The sequence below is a fragment of the Carlito syrichta genome, unplaced genomic scaffold (assembly GCF_000164805.1).
Source record: "Carlito syrichta isolate Samal-C Ts95f unplaced genomic scaffold, Tarsius_syrichta-2.0.1 Scaffold273383, whole genome shotgun sequence".
In the NCBI taxonomy this organism is placed as follows: Eukaryota; Metazoa; Chordata; class Mammalia; order Primates; family Tarsiidae; genus Carlito; species Carlito syrichta.
The window spans coordinates 675,801-688,223 of NW_007217479.1; the positions used below are offsets into that span (position 1 = coordinate 675,801).

The 12,423-nt window shown below is 52.5% G+C and overlaps 1 protein-coding gene across 1 annotated transcript; it reads right to left on the reverse strand.

Annotated features, from left to right (window-relative positions):
• Positions 1 to 7,627: 7,627 nt before the first annotated feature.
• Positions 7,628 to 9,271, reverse strand: CPN2 (carboxypeptidase N subunit 2). Its single transcript, XM_008052348.1, has one exon. It carries the CDS (start codon positions 9,269 to 9,271, stop codon positions 7,628 to 7,630), a length of 1,644 nt encoding a protein of 547 aa, XP_008050539.1.
• Between the last annotated feature and the right edge of the window lie 3,152 nt (positions 9,272 to 12,423).

Here is a 12,423-nt window from a genome sequence, read left to right on the forward strand (position 1 = left end):
CTCGTACAGAATTTAAAAATAAAGTGTTCTGACTGTAACACAAATTAGAAATAAGAGGCAACGTATAATAAAATAACATCCATTTGGTGAAGCGCTTGGTCAAGACCTCACTAGAGACGCGATAAAGTCACTTTCCCCTGCTTATAATGAGAAGAGGATGAATTTCAGAGAAGTTGCTTTGTGGTTATATTTGACATTGTGGAACAAGGGCTAAGCATTGCCCAGGGGAAAGGGTTTTCCAAAATGCTGACCACCTCCTGGTAAACTCCCAGAGAAAACAAAGCACCGTCTTCCCGCGTGCACATGGCAGGCGCGGTCCTGGAGCAGTAAACACGGTCCACGCGGGCGCGGATGACAGGCGCAGACTCTAGGCCGAGGTCGTCGCGACGGGTCTGCGCCACATCGGCGTCTGGCGGCACGTGCGGCCGCGGGATAAGTCGACGTGCGGGACGCGCAGCGCCGCGGGGACACCCTGGAGCGCCCCGGGGACGCCCTGGAGCGCCGCGGCCCCGCCCGGCCCGCCGGGTGGCGGTGCCGGGCGCTTGTTTAAAGTGCCGGAGGCAGAAGCAGCGGGGGGACGGCGAGAACCGAGTCAGTGGGCCCGCGTCCTTCTAGGCGGCCCGGGTCTGACTTCCCTGCGCCTCCGCACGGGCGGGCAGAGCCGGGCGAGCCCTCGCCGTGCCCCGGCCGCCCGCGGGGGCCTTCCGCGCCGCTGGGGTCTCCGGCTGCGGAAACCGTTCTGCCCGGGGCCACACGGGGGCGCTCTGAGACCAGGACGGGAGCACTGGCAGGACGGTGACTCGAACCGCTTGCAGATGCGCGCGCGGTGGCCGCAAGCCGAAAAGACTGCGAGAAGGAGTCCGTCGCCGGCCTTGCACCGTGCTGGGCTGTCTCGTTTTGGGCAGCACCGCCCGGTTTTCCAGGATCCACTCTTAGCCCCGGACGACTGCGTGCATTGCATTTCCAATCCGCCCAAATAATGTCATGTTGATGTGTCAACGGCAGCTGTAAGGTTCTCCTGGAAACAGACCAAGGCGAAAGGGAAGAAAGCACGTGGCCAGTACGGGCCTACCTTTCCCCATCCGCGCTCACAGTCCTCTCCTAGAAATAGTAGCAAAAATAATTATAATACAAGATGATAACTTCTCTGAGAACTTACCATGTCATTGTTTGGGGCACTTCATATGAATGCACTGATGTTATCTTCACCAGTAACATCATGAGGTGGGTATTATGTGATAAACAGTAAACAGAGGAAACTAAGGCACAGCGCGCTTAGTAACCTGCCCAAGGCCACATGGCTGAAAGTAGCAGGATGTCACCGAAGAACCATACGACATCCAAAGCTTCCTGGAGTCCTGCCTGCTGGAAGAAGCTTCGGAAGGATTTAGCCATCTTTGTACTGTAAGAAAACAAGACAGCCTGCGCCCTCAGCTGTTGTTTCTTCAAAAGTGCAAAAGCTACCAGAGCATTAAGATAACATCCACATCAATAAGAAAGAAAAAAAAAAAACCATGAAATACTTTTGTATGTGGTGTCTGTGACTTGTTTCATTCGTGAATTCAGTCAGAGCAGACACCAGGTGGGTCTGACACGGTTAGCATTGCAAAACTGCCCTGGGTCCAGCTGCAAATCATCATGGAAGACCTAGATTTGGCTGAACCCTGACATTTCATCTCTGGCCATGCATTAGAATCATTGGAGGCGTTAAACAAAACAAAACAAAACAAAACTGATATCTGGGTTCCCCCTTCACCACCAGACTAATCAAATCAAAATCTCAGGAAATGGGACCCAGGAACCATGTTTTGGTTTTTGTCTTTTTTTTTTTTTTTTTGTAAAAAATAAAATAAAATAAAGCAAAAACAAAAACAAAACCTCCCCAGGTAATTAATTCTAGAGTTCAATCAACCTCCTTGTTATGTAGATAAGGAAATTGAGGCCCAGAAGGGATTTGTGATTTGCCAAAGACTGAAAGTTAAGGAAGGGGTGGGGAAGCCAGATCTGCTGATTTCTAGTCCAGAACCCATGGAAAACTGCTGGATCAGACCAGACCACACCACAGGAGACAGGACATGAAAACCCTAGGGAGCACAGCACACTCATGAGCTTGCCTTGGCATGAACTAACAGTTGGCCAACATTCTTCCTCATCACCATTTGGCACAGAGAGAGAGAAATTATGTCTTTTTTTTTTTGAGTCAGGGTCTTACTTTGTCACCCAGGCTGGAGTGCAGCGCAGTGGCACAATCACAGCTCACCACAACCTCGACCACCTGGGCTCAGGCCTCCCTCCTCAGCCTCCTGTGTTGCTGGGACTACAGGCATGCACCACCACACCCGGCTCATTTTAAAAAATTTTTTAGACATGAGGCCTCACTATATTGCCTAGGCTGGTCTCAAACTCCTGGGTTCAAATGATCTTCCCACTTTGGCCTCCCAAAATGCTGGGATTACAGGTGTGAGCAACCGAGCCTGGCTGATTATGATTTCTTAATTTAATACATATGAGGGGGATCCCACCAAAAAATTTATTTATAAAAGCTATGTATTTATTCTTATTTATTTATTTATTTTGATTTTATTTATTTATTTGCTTGTTTGTTTATTCTGAGTTGGAGTCTCACTCTGTTGCCCAGACTGGAGTGCAGTGGCACGCTCTTGGCCACCACACCCTTCACCTGCTGGGCTCAGGCGATCCTTCCGCTTCAGCCTTCCAAGTAGCTGGAACTACAGGTGCATGCCACCACACTCGGCTAATTTTTTTATTTATTGTAGAGATGAGGTCTCACCAAGCTGCTCATGCTGGTCTCAAACACCTGAACTCAAGCAATCCTCTCATCTCAGCCTGGGACTACAGGCTTGAGCCAACAGGCCCGGCTTTGTATTTATTCTTACATATTTAAACTTCAGTCATCTTCAAAGTACTCACTGTTTGATGCACTACACATATTGAGATGCTCTTTTCACTGCTCAAAACAGTTTTTGAACTTGTTCATTTTGATGCCTTTTAGTGTTTCTGCTGTTTTTTATTTCACTTCTTTCACATGGGCAAAACATTTCCCTCTGAGCACTTTTTTCATTCAGAGAAACAAAAAAAGCCACTCAGAGTGAGATCGCGTGAATAGAGAGGGTGGGGCACAGGGGTCATGCGGTTTGGGGTCAAAAACTTCTGAACACTCAGCATGGTGTGGGCACATGCCCTCATAAATCACCCACAAAGAAATGGGCAAATGCATTGAAAGGATCTCCAAAACAAAATTCACTGAAAGCTAAACACAGCTTCGCACAACAACACTAGCGGTACACTGATGCCGAGAGGTTCCTTGAGCACTTACTTTAGCAGGAGAAGACTGTACTACAAGGGTCTGCCTTCCAAAAGATAATTCCAAGTTTTTTGGGGTTCCCCTTGAAGTTATGTTTAAAGGAGGGAGATGTAATTAAAAGAAATGTCTGCTTGACTATCTTACACCTCTATCCTTGCCAGTGGACATGCCTGGACCATGTCCATAACTCAAACAGGAAAACTCGTGTGATGGGCATTTCTGAAGTTCTTCCTGTATGCTAGGTGTAGGGGTCATTTCCCCCAGAGAGTATGCATCACACCCTGGTGAAAACCAGCAGCCCAGTGTGACACAGGCTTCTTGGCCTTTCTGAGGCCAAATCCCAACCTTGGAAGGATCTGCTTGAAATTATTCTTTTTTTTTTTTTTGAGTCAGACTCTCACTCTGTCATCCAGTGCAGTGGCAAGCTCACAGCCACCTCAGCCTCAACCTGCTGGGTTCAGGTGATCCTTCCACCTCATCCTTCCAAGTAGCTGGAACTACAGGCGCGTGCTACTACGCCCAGCTAATTTTTTGTTTTATTGTTGAGACAAGATCTCACCAAGTTGCCTAGGTTGGTCTCGAACCCCTGGGTTCAGACAATCCTCTCGCCTCAGCCTCCCAAAGTGCTGGGATTACAGGCTTGAGCCACCGTGCCCGGCCTGAAATTATTCTTAAACCAAATCAATTTGGGAGTCTGTTGCTTCGGTGAATTTGCTGAACTGCCTTTCATCACCTCAGAATTCAACTGATTTGGGCCTCAGGAAGTGTTATGGTCCAAATAACACTCGGCTGCTCCCCTTGATACCAATAAATCAAAGGGGAAGGGAACTGATAGAAAGAAGTTTATTTTTGAGTTCAAATCCAAAGAGCAGAGTCAGACTCAGGTATTTCTAAAATGGTTCTGCTTGCCCTCCAGGCTTTTACAGTTCACTTTTATAAGTCCAGAGTTGTTCGTACCTAGACATTAGCCATGTGACCAGCAGAGCGTTGTCTAGAACTTGAGTTTCAGCCTCATTTATCGATAGTGACGTTTTTCTGTCCAGACTTCCTGGTGCCAGGTATCAGAGGTAAATCATAGCTTTTATCAGCAGGACCTGGCAGAAGCGTTAATCAAGCTTGCTATAGAGTAAAGGGAGTTTACAAGGCCTAAGGCATCATCTGTTACGTTATACAAATCACAAAATGTATGATTACATTGATACAAAAGTTATACAGATCACAAGGTTTACAATTACATTGATACCATATTATTTAAACGTATACCCACTCAGAAAAAGGCAGTAAATGGGGATTTGCATCTTTCAGTTGACTGGGCTTAGACTCCAGGGAAGTCAAGGACCCTTGAAGCTACTTACTGGGAGTGCACAGGAGATAAGGGGAAGCACGCCTTTTATTAGCTCTTAGGAATATTGTTCAGGCATGTACAGGAGCTTTTGAGCCCTCACCATGTCCTTCTCTAGGGGCTGTGACAATATGGACAGACATTAGGGGGTCTCTTTTTTAAAATGGCCCCACAAGCCAGCTCAGTGGTGTGTGCCTGTCGTGCCAGCTACTTTGGAACCTGGGGTGGGAGAATCCCTTGAACTCAGGAGCCCGAGGCCAGCCTGGGCAATATAGCAAGATCCCTGAAAAATAAAATAAAATGGTCCCACAGGAGATGAGGGAAAGATTGCACTTCCTGGTCTAATGCAGGCATCTCGCACCTCCCCAGACCTGCTGTCCCCTTGGTTGGGAGCTCCCAGTCCTTGGCCACCCAGGAGAGAAACCTGAGACTCACCTCAGGCCCCTCCTGGGTGCATCTCCAACCCCACTCCCTCGACTTTCTCCCCAAACCCTCTCTTAAACTCAGACCTGCTGGACTGTTGGCCAGCAGCACCTGGAGGCCCCCAGCGCCCACCTCCTGGCCCCCACTTGGCATGATCCAGCTTTCTCGGTTTTGCAGGCCTGATAGGCCTCGGTGATGCCTGTGTTTCTTTCATTTGCATCTCTGCAGTTCACATCAGGTCTTTTAATCCCTCTGTGCATATGCTGGAAGCCTTTGGTTCTATTTCCTCAGCATCCCTGGCCTTCCTGGCTCCCCTCTCAGGCCCAGCCTCAGCCCTCACTGGTTCCCTGCCTCTTGAGCCCCTCAATCTTCGCCAGGCCAGCTGCCTAAGTTTGTGTCTCTGCTCTGCTTCTCCTTCAGAAACTGCCCAGGCATCCTTGACGAGCATGCACACCCCTCGCTACCCTTACCCTGCCCCCACCCCCGGGCCCTGTGGAATGGGCTCTATCCAGCTCCCCATCTCCTCCTCATCTCCTCCACCTCCCCATCATCCTTGGCCCTGACCTTTCCTGCCTGCCTCACTCTGTCCATCAGTCCACGCTTCTCCTTTTACCTCCACTCTGCCCATGACCCTCCTCGAGGCCCCAGATCGAGGGCAGCCCTCTCCAGGCCCATGCTGGCCGAGGCTGCTCTTCCCACACGCACCCCCCTGCACCCCCAGCACATACATGCCAACTTCTTCATACTTTATCTTTTCATCCCCACGCCCTAGTCAGCTTCCTCCCAGACCCAAGCTCCCAGGGTCTGTGATGCATTCAGTTGATGGCTCCCTCCCCATCCCAGTCTTTCTTCCAGGCTGGTCCACACTGAAGCCAGGAAACCAGGGAGGAGGCCGTGCAGGGGTTCAGTTCATGGGGAAGAAGTGGATGGAGGGATGCCCGAGGCTGAAGCCCTGAGCGCTCATTGACTAGTTGGCCATGAAGATGGGCAGGAGAGGCTGGAGAACACTCCAGCTCCTGGGCAGGCCCATGTGCTGATGGGAATCTGGAGGCATTGGGAACAGAGCCTGGTTAGACGTATCTGTGGCTAAGAGAGGATACGGGACTCTGAGCAGGCAATATCAGCCTGGAGCCGAAAAGAGCCAAGCCTAAGGGGAGAGGCCCGGTCACCAGCATGAAGGAGGCTGCCAACCCTGGGTGCCTGAGGTTGCCCAGTGGGGCAGGATGACAGTGACCCCAAGGAGGTGGCGGAAGAAGGCGGAAGGAGTGGCCAAGCTGGGTAAGAATGGGCCATCCATGGTGTCGCACACCGTGAGAAGACAGAGGACTGAAGCGTGCCACCCATGCAGCCTGTCCCCCACACCTCGGACCCTTTCTCTCCTTAGAAGTGGCCACCGTGTGTGTTGAGCGGGCAAGCCATCCTCCCCCCTGGGGGCTTTGTGTCATGAAAGCCCAGCATCTGCCTGGCAAGGTGACTCAAGCCTGTAATCCCTGTACTTTGGGAGGAGGAGGCTAGAGGATTGTCTGAACTCAGGGGTTTGAGACCAGCTTGGGCAACATGGTGAGACCTTGTCTCTACAATAAAACAAAAAATTCACAGGGCGTGGTGGTACATGTCTGTAGTTCCAGCTGCTTAGAAAGCTGAGGCGGAAGGATCGCCGGAGCCCAGCAGGTCGAGACCGTGGTGGCCGTGAGCGAGCCACTGCACTCCAGCCTGGGCGACGGAGTGAGACTCCAACTCAAAAAGAAAACCAGCCCAGTGTTCAGGATTTCCCCTCCTGGAATGCCATGCACCCCATTTCTCTTGGGTGCATCAAGGTGGGTGCTGACCACTGGACCTCCCCATGCACCAGTCAGACCCCTGCCTCCACACATTCCGGTCACCTCTGCTTCTGTCACCCCCCCTTTTTAAATCCTCTATACCAATTAAAAACACCATGCCAGCCAGGCACGGTGGCTCATGCCTGTAATCCCAGCATTTTGGGAGGTGGAAGTAAGAGGACTGCCTGAACCCAGCAGGTCGAGGCTGCAGTGGCTGTGAGCGTGTCACACATTTCAGTCTGGATGACAGAGTGTGACTCCTACACAAAACAAAACAAAACACAATGCCAGGGAAAGAGAATGAAACAGATGTTTGCTTTTGAATCAGATGTCAGAAGGAGGAAGTCTCCACTCTGCAGCACGGGGATAATGGCGAGCAGATTCCCCGCGGGGATGAGAGCAGGTGGGTGTTAAATCATGGGGACACGAGGGGGCCGCGGGTGTTTTATTCTCCAGACCATGATGCAGCTTTCAAGGGTGCTTTGCAAAGCACAAGGATGGCCTTGTTAGGCCTCGCTTCCGGGAGGGGTGATGAAGAAAGAGGAGGAGGAGACGCTAGTGGCAGAGCAGGCCTGACTCAACGCCCCCACCTTGGAGATGTAACCCCGTCCCTTGCATCAGAAAAACCAGAGTTTCAGAGACTTGGCTCCCCTCTGCCCTCATCTGTCACCTGGTCAGGCCCCAGGGGCCATCACCCGCCTCCTGCGTGCCCTGCACCTAGGGCCCCCCTGCCAGAGCCTCAAGAGACACAGTGACCCGAACAGAGCCGCAGCTTGACCTCAGGTCCCACTCCTGGCTGGCGTTGAACCTCAGTCCGGGGGAGCCCAAGTCCTGCCTGGGAGACAGCCGGATACTCAGCCAGCGACACTGGGCCTCGTCACAGGCAAGCACCACGGTGCCCTCGGGGTTGCTGTAGGTACACGAGCTCTGGGCAGCCCGTGCCTCCACAGCCAGATTCCAGCTGCCCCCCAGCTCCTTATCATCCAGCCCCAGGGCCTGGAAGCCCAGAGAGTCCTGGGTGACGGGACACACTAGCTGCTCCTCCTTCAAGGCGGGCAGCACCTGGCCCTTGAGGTAGGCAGGACCCGCGCAGTAGGCCTGGATGTTCAGGAGCCGGTCGGTGAACTGGCGGAGCCAGCTTAAGAGGTAGGCCAGGTGGCAGTCACACTGCCAGGGGTTGCCATGCAGGGCCAGGTTGAACAGATTGTCGTTGGTGTCGAAGATACCCTGCGGGAGGGCAGTCAGCTGGTTCCTGGAGAGGCTAAGCAGCTCCAGCTTGGACAGGTTCTGGAAGAGCGCAGGGTGCAAGGTCGTCAGATTGTTGCTGCCCAGGTAGAGCGTCACCAGCTCCCCGAGGCCCCTGAAGACGTCGGCGGGGAGGTGGGCGATGGCGTTGTGTGAGAGCGTGAGGGAGCTCAGGTTGGACAGGTGGCCAAAGGTGCCCTCGGCGACCGTCTCTAGCCGGTTATGGGACAGGGACAGGCCGGCCAGGCCCAGGGTGTGGGCAAAGAGGCCAGCTGGCAGTTCCTGCAGCCGGTTTCCCTGCAGGCTGAGGAAGGCCAGGCGGCCCAGGGAGGAGAAGATGGGCAGTGGCAGGTGCATGAGGGCATTATGCTGCAGCCACAGCCTCTCCAGGCGGAGAAGCTGCGAGAACACGGTGGGGGGCAGCTCCGAGAGGGCGTTGCCATCCAGGAAGAGCTCCTTTAGGCCACCCAGGCTGCTGAACACACCCCGGGGTAGGCTGGAGAGCGCGTTGTTGCTCAGCCTCAGGGTCTGCAGGCCTGCGAGCGGGTGGAACAGGTCCTCGGGGAGCCAGGCCAGGAGGTTCTGGGCCAGGTTGAGGGTCTTCAGATGCATCAGAGGCTGGAAGAGCCTCCCGGGCAGGATCTGAAGCCGATTTCCCTGCAGCTGCAGGGATTCCAGGGCATCCATGTGGTGGAAGAGGCCCTCAGGCAGCGCCTCCAGCACGTTGAAGTTGAGGGTGAGCTTGCCCAGCGACGTGAGGTTGGAGAAGACGTCGGCGCTGAGGTTGGAGAAGCTGCTGCCTGTGATCTCCAGGTCCTCCAGCCCGGGCAGCCCCCCAAAGGCATCGGGCTCAAAGTGGCGGAGCTGGGTGTTGAGGAAGACCACCTTGGTCAGGTTGGGGCTACCACAGAAGGCCCTGGTTTCCACCGTGGTGAACGAGGTCTCCACAAAGACGATGTCTGTGGTGTGCGGTGGGATGTCCGGTGGGATGGCGGTCGTGTCCTCATCCGAGCAGAACACCTCCCGGATGAAGCAATCACAGCCCACAGGGCAGGGCTGGCCAGGCCTAGCCAGGAGTAGGAGAGAGGCCCAGCACAGCCAGGCGCTAGGGAGCATCTTCTAGATTTGAGGAGGGAGAGAAAACAGGGAGGGCACCTTTATCAAGGGCAGCATGGCCAGTAACCAGAGCACTAGAGAGAAGCCCAAAGACGGGACGGCTGCGAATGAGGGTTAGCCTCATCAGCGAGGCCACTGTGTGAGCAAGAGCTTGTATGTCTTAGTAGCTTGTTTGCATGCCACCTCACAGCAGCCTTGAGAGATAGGTAGGGCCAGGGTTTTCATCCCGGCAGCTAAGGCGTTGTGAGTTCTGTCCCCAGGCATCCTGCAAGTGAGTGACAGTGGCAGGACCAAGACCCGGGTCCTTTGGACTTTATTTCCAGATGGGAGAGGGCAATGGAAAGGAGACCAGTAGGCGTGGAAGAGAGGTGTATAAGGAGACTGTGGGCATGGTGGAACTGCAGGAAAATCTGTGGGAAATGGACAGAGAGCTCCTGAGCTGAAATGTCTAAACTCTAGCTCCTCCTGAGTTTCCGATCCCAGCCCTTGTCCGATCCTGGTGATGAGGAGGTCCCAGCGTCTGTCTCTGCCAGCCCGCTGAGGGCAAGGGTGTTCACAGGGACAAGACGGGCTCCTCAGCACTGCTGCCCAGATCCCAAATGCCTCCCTGTGCCCACCTCTGCTCCCACCACCGGGGAACCCAGGGAACGGTTCAATGTTGCGTGGACTTAAGGGGTCCCAGACTTGGGGACTGTACAGGACAGTAGATATTTTTTGAATAAAGAAGGGAGACCAAGTTTTTAATTTGCTAAATATGAGTCTTTAAAACTGCCAGCGTCTACCCACAGATTGCACACTTATAAGTATGTTTTGCTTATTCCTCAGTGATCTTTTTAATATACAGATCAGTAGCCAACATATGAGAATTGGGAAATGCTACATTAAAAGTCCAGATTTCAGGATGATCTGGGGGCACATGGCAAGACCAGCTGGGACTTAGTAGCCCTTGCCCCTTAGAGGGTGTTCAATCGCCAAGCCACGACTGTTAACCAATCACATCACTTTTTTACATGGCTTTCACGAATTTGAATCCCAGGTCCATCACTTTATAGCTATGTGATCTTGGACATGTTCCTTAATCTATCTGTGCTTCAATTTCCTTATCTGTAAAATGGGGATAATAATAGTGCCTACCATGTAAGGGGAATTGTGAGGGTTAAATGAGTAAACACAGCTAACAAATCAGAGTCTGACATAGAGTGAGTAATTAACAAATTACATTAACCATTTTTTTAAAAAATTGGAGTCTCATTCTTTGTCACCCAGGCTGGAGTGCAGTGTCACACTCACGGCCACTGCAGCCTCGACCTGCTGGGCTCAGGCTATCCTTCTGCCTCAGCCTTCCAAGTAGCTAGAACTTACATTAACCGTTGTTAAAGGATGCAAACCACCATCATTACAGAAAAGGTTATTCAGAAAAGATCAAAATGGCTGGGTGCGATCGCTCACACCTCTAACCCCAGCACTTTGGGAGGCTGAGGAGAGAGGACTGCTTGAACCCAGGAGCTTGAGATGAGCCCGGGCAACTTAGTGAGATCTCATTTCTACAAAAAATCAAAAAAATTACTCGAGCATGGTGGTGCACACCTGTAGTCCCAGCTACTCAGGAGGCTGGGCCAGGACGATTGCCTGAGCACAGGAGGTCAAAGCTGTGGTGAGCCATTGATCATGCCAGGGCACTCCAGCCTGGCTGACAGAGTGAAATGCCAATGCAAAAAGAAAAAAAAAGAAAGAACAAAATACTCTTTAGATAGGATACATTTGAATTTACCAAAATTTTAAAAAAGAAAGAAAGCTCTCTCACAACATAGTCCTAATTTTCTCAGCTCTCCTCTCCTGTTAAAGAGTTTACAACTAGATCAGGGATGTGGAATTTGGGCCCCTAGCACGCATTGCTGGCCGCCTCTCTGCTGCCCTCTGCTGGTGCCTCCTCCATTTCAAGATTCCGCCTCCCGCTGAAGGTCCCCAAGAGTTCAAGGTCTCCTGTAAAGCCAATGCTTGCAAAAGCCCCCTTGACACTCCTTCCATTCAGACACTCAGTGGCTCTCGGTTTTCCCAGGAATTATCTGCAGAATCACTGGAGAAATCACCTGAGAAAATGTACGCCTCCCTTCAGACTCCTGTGATGCTGGCAGAGATGCTAACTAAAGCCAGCTCTGGGACGTAGTGAGGAGGACTCTGCCCATAAGAACTGCTGGCTTGGGGCTGGGCTTGGTGGCTCAGCCTGTAATCCCAGCACTTTGGAAGGCTGAGGTCAGTGGATTGCCTGAGCCCGCGGGTTCGAGACCAGCCTGGGCAACTTGGCAAGCCCTCATCTCTACAATAAATAAATAAATTAGGCGGGCGTGGTAGTGCACGCCTGTAGTTCCAGCTACTTGGAAGGCTCAGGCGGAAGGATTGCCAGAGCCCAGCAGATCGACGCTGTGTTGGCCATGAGTGTGCCACTACACTCCAGCCTGGGCTAGAGTGAGACTCCACCTCGAAAAAAAAAAAACACTCCTGTACTGAGTAGAGACCCCACCCACAGCTCCCCCTGGGCATCCCACAGGCTTAAGGGTGTGTACTGCTGTGGCTTGGTCCCCTAGAAAGATGGACCCCTGTGCCCTTGTGAGGGGTGTCATGGGGGAAGAGAGGCCCGAGCTGGGCCTCTAAAGTTCAGGGCAAGACTCCCCTTGCCCTGTCTATCAGGGCAGGGTTGGGGAGGCAGGGGACAATACTCATGATGAGGCTGCAGAACACTGATAACTTCCCGGTGATCCACTCCCAGCCTAGAAGCATCGCACATGTCTCCTGAGTGGCAGTCTGAGTTCAGATCCTACCTCCACCCCCAATTAGCTCTGTGACTTTCACAAAACGACTTAACCTCACTGCACTTTACTGTCCTCATGCTCAAAACTGAGCACAATACCACCTCGCCTACGGGGCTATTGTGAGGACAGAGTGAGAAAATGAGAGGGAGATACAAGCCCAGGGCCTAGCACACCATGAGCACACGGCGAATGAGTGACCTTGATCGTTCTGCGTTCAGCCCGGCCCCAGCTCTGTTCTGGAATCTCACAGAGGTTAGCTACAGAAAATCTGCCCCACCGTGGCCACCGATGCCTCTCTACAGTATTTGTTTCTAGTTCTTTCCTCCCCAGCCAAGTGAAAGT

Excerpts from the sequence above, each read along its gene's own strand:
- CPN2 (XM_008052348.1), bottom strand. The coding sequence starts at position 9,271 with ATGCTCCCTAGCGCCTGGCTGTGCTGGGCCTCTCTCCTACTCCTGGCT.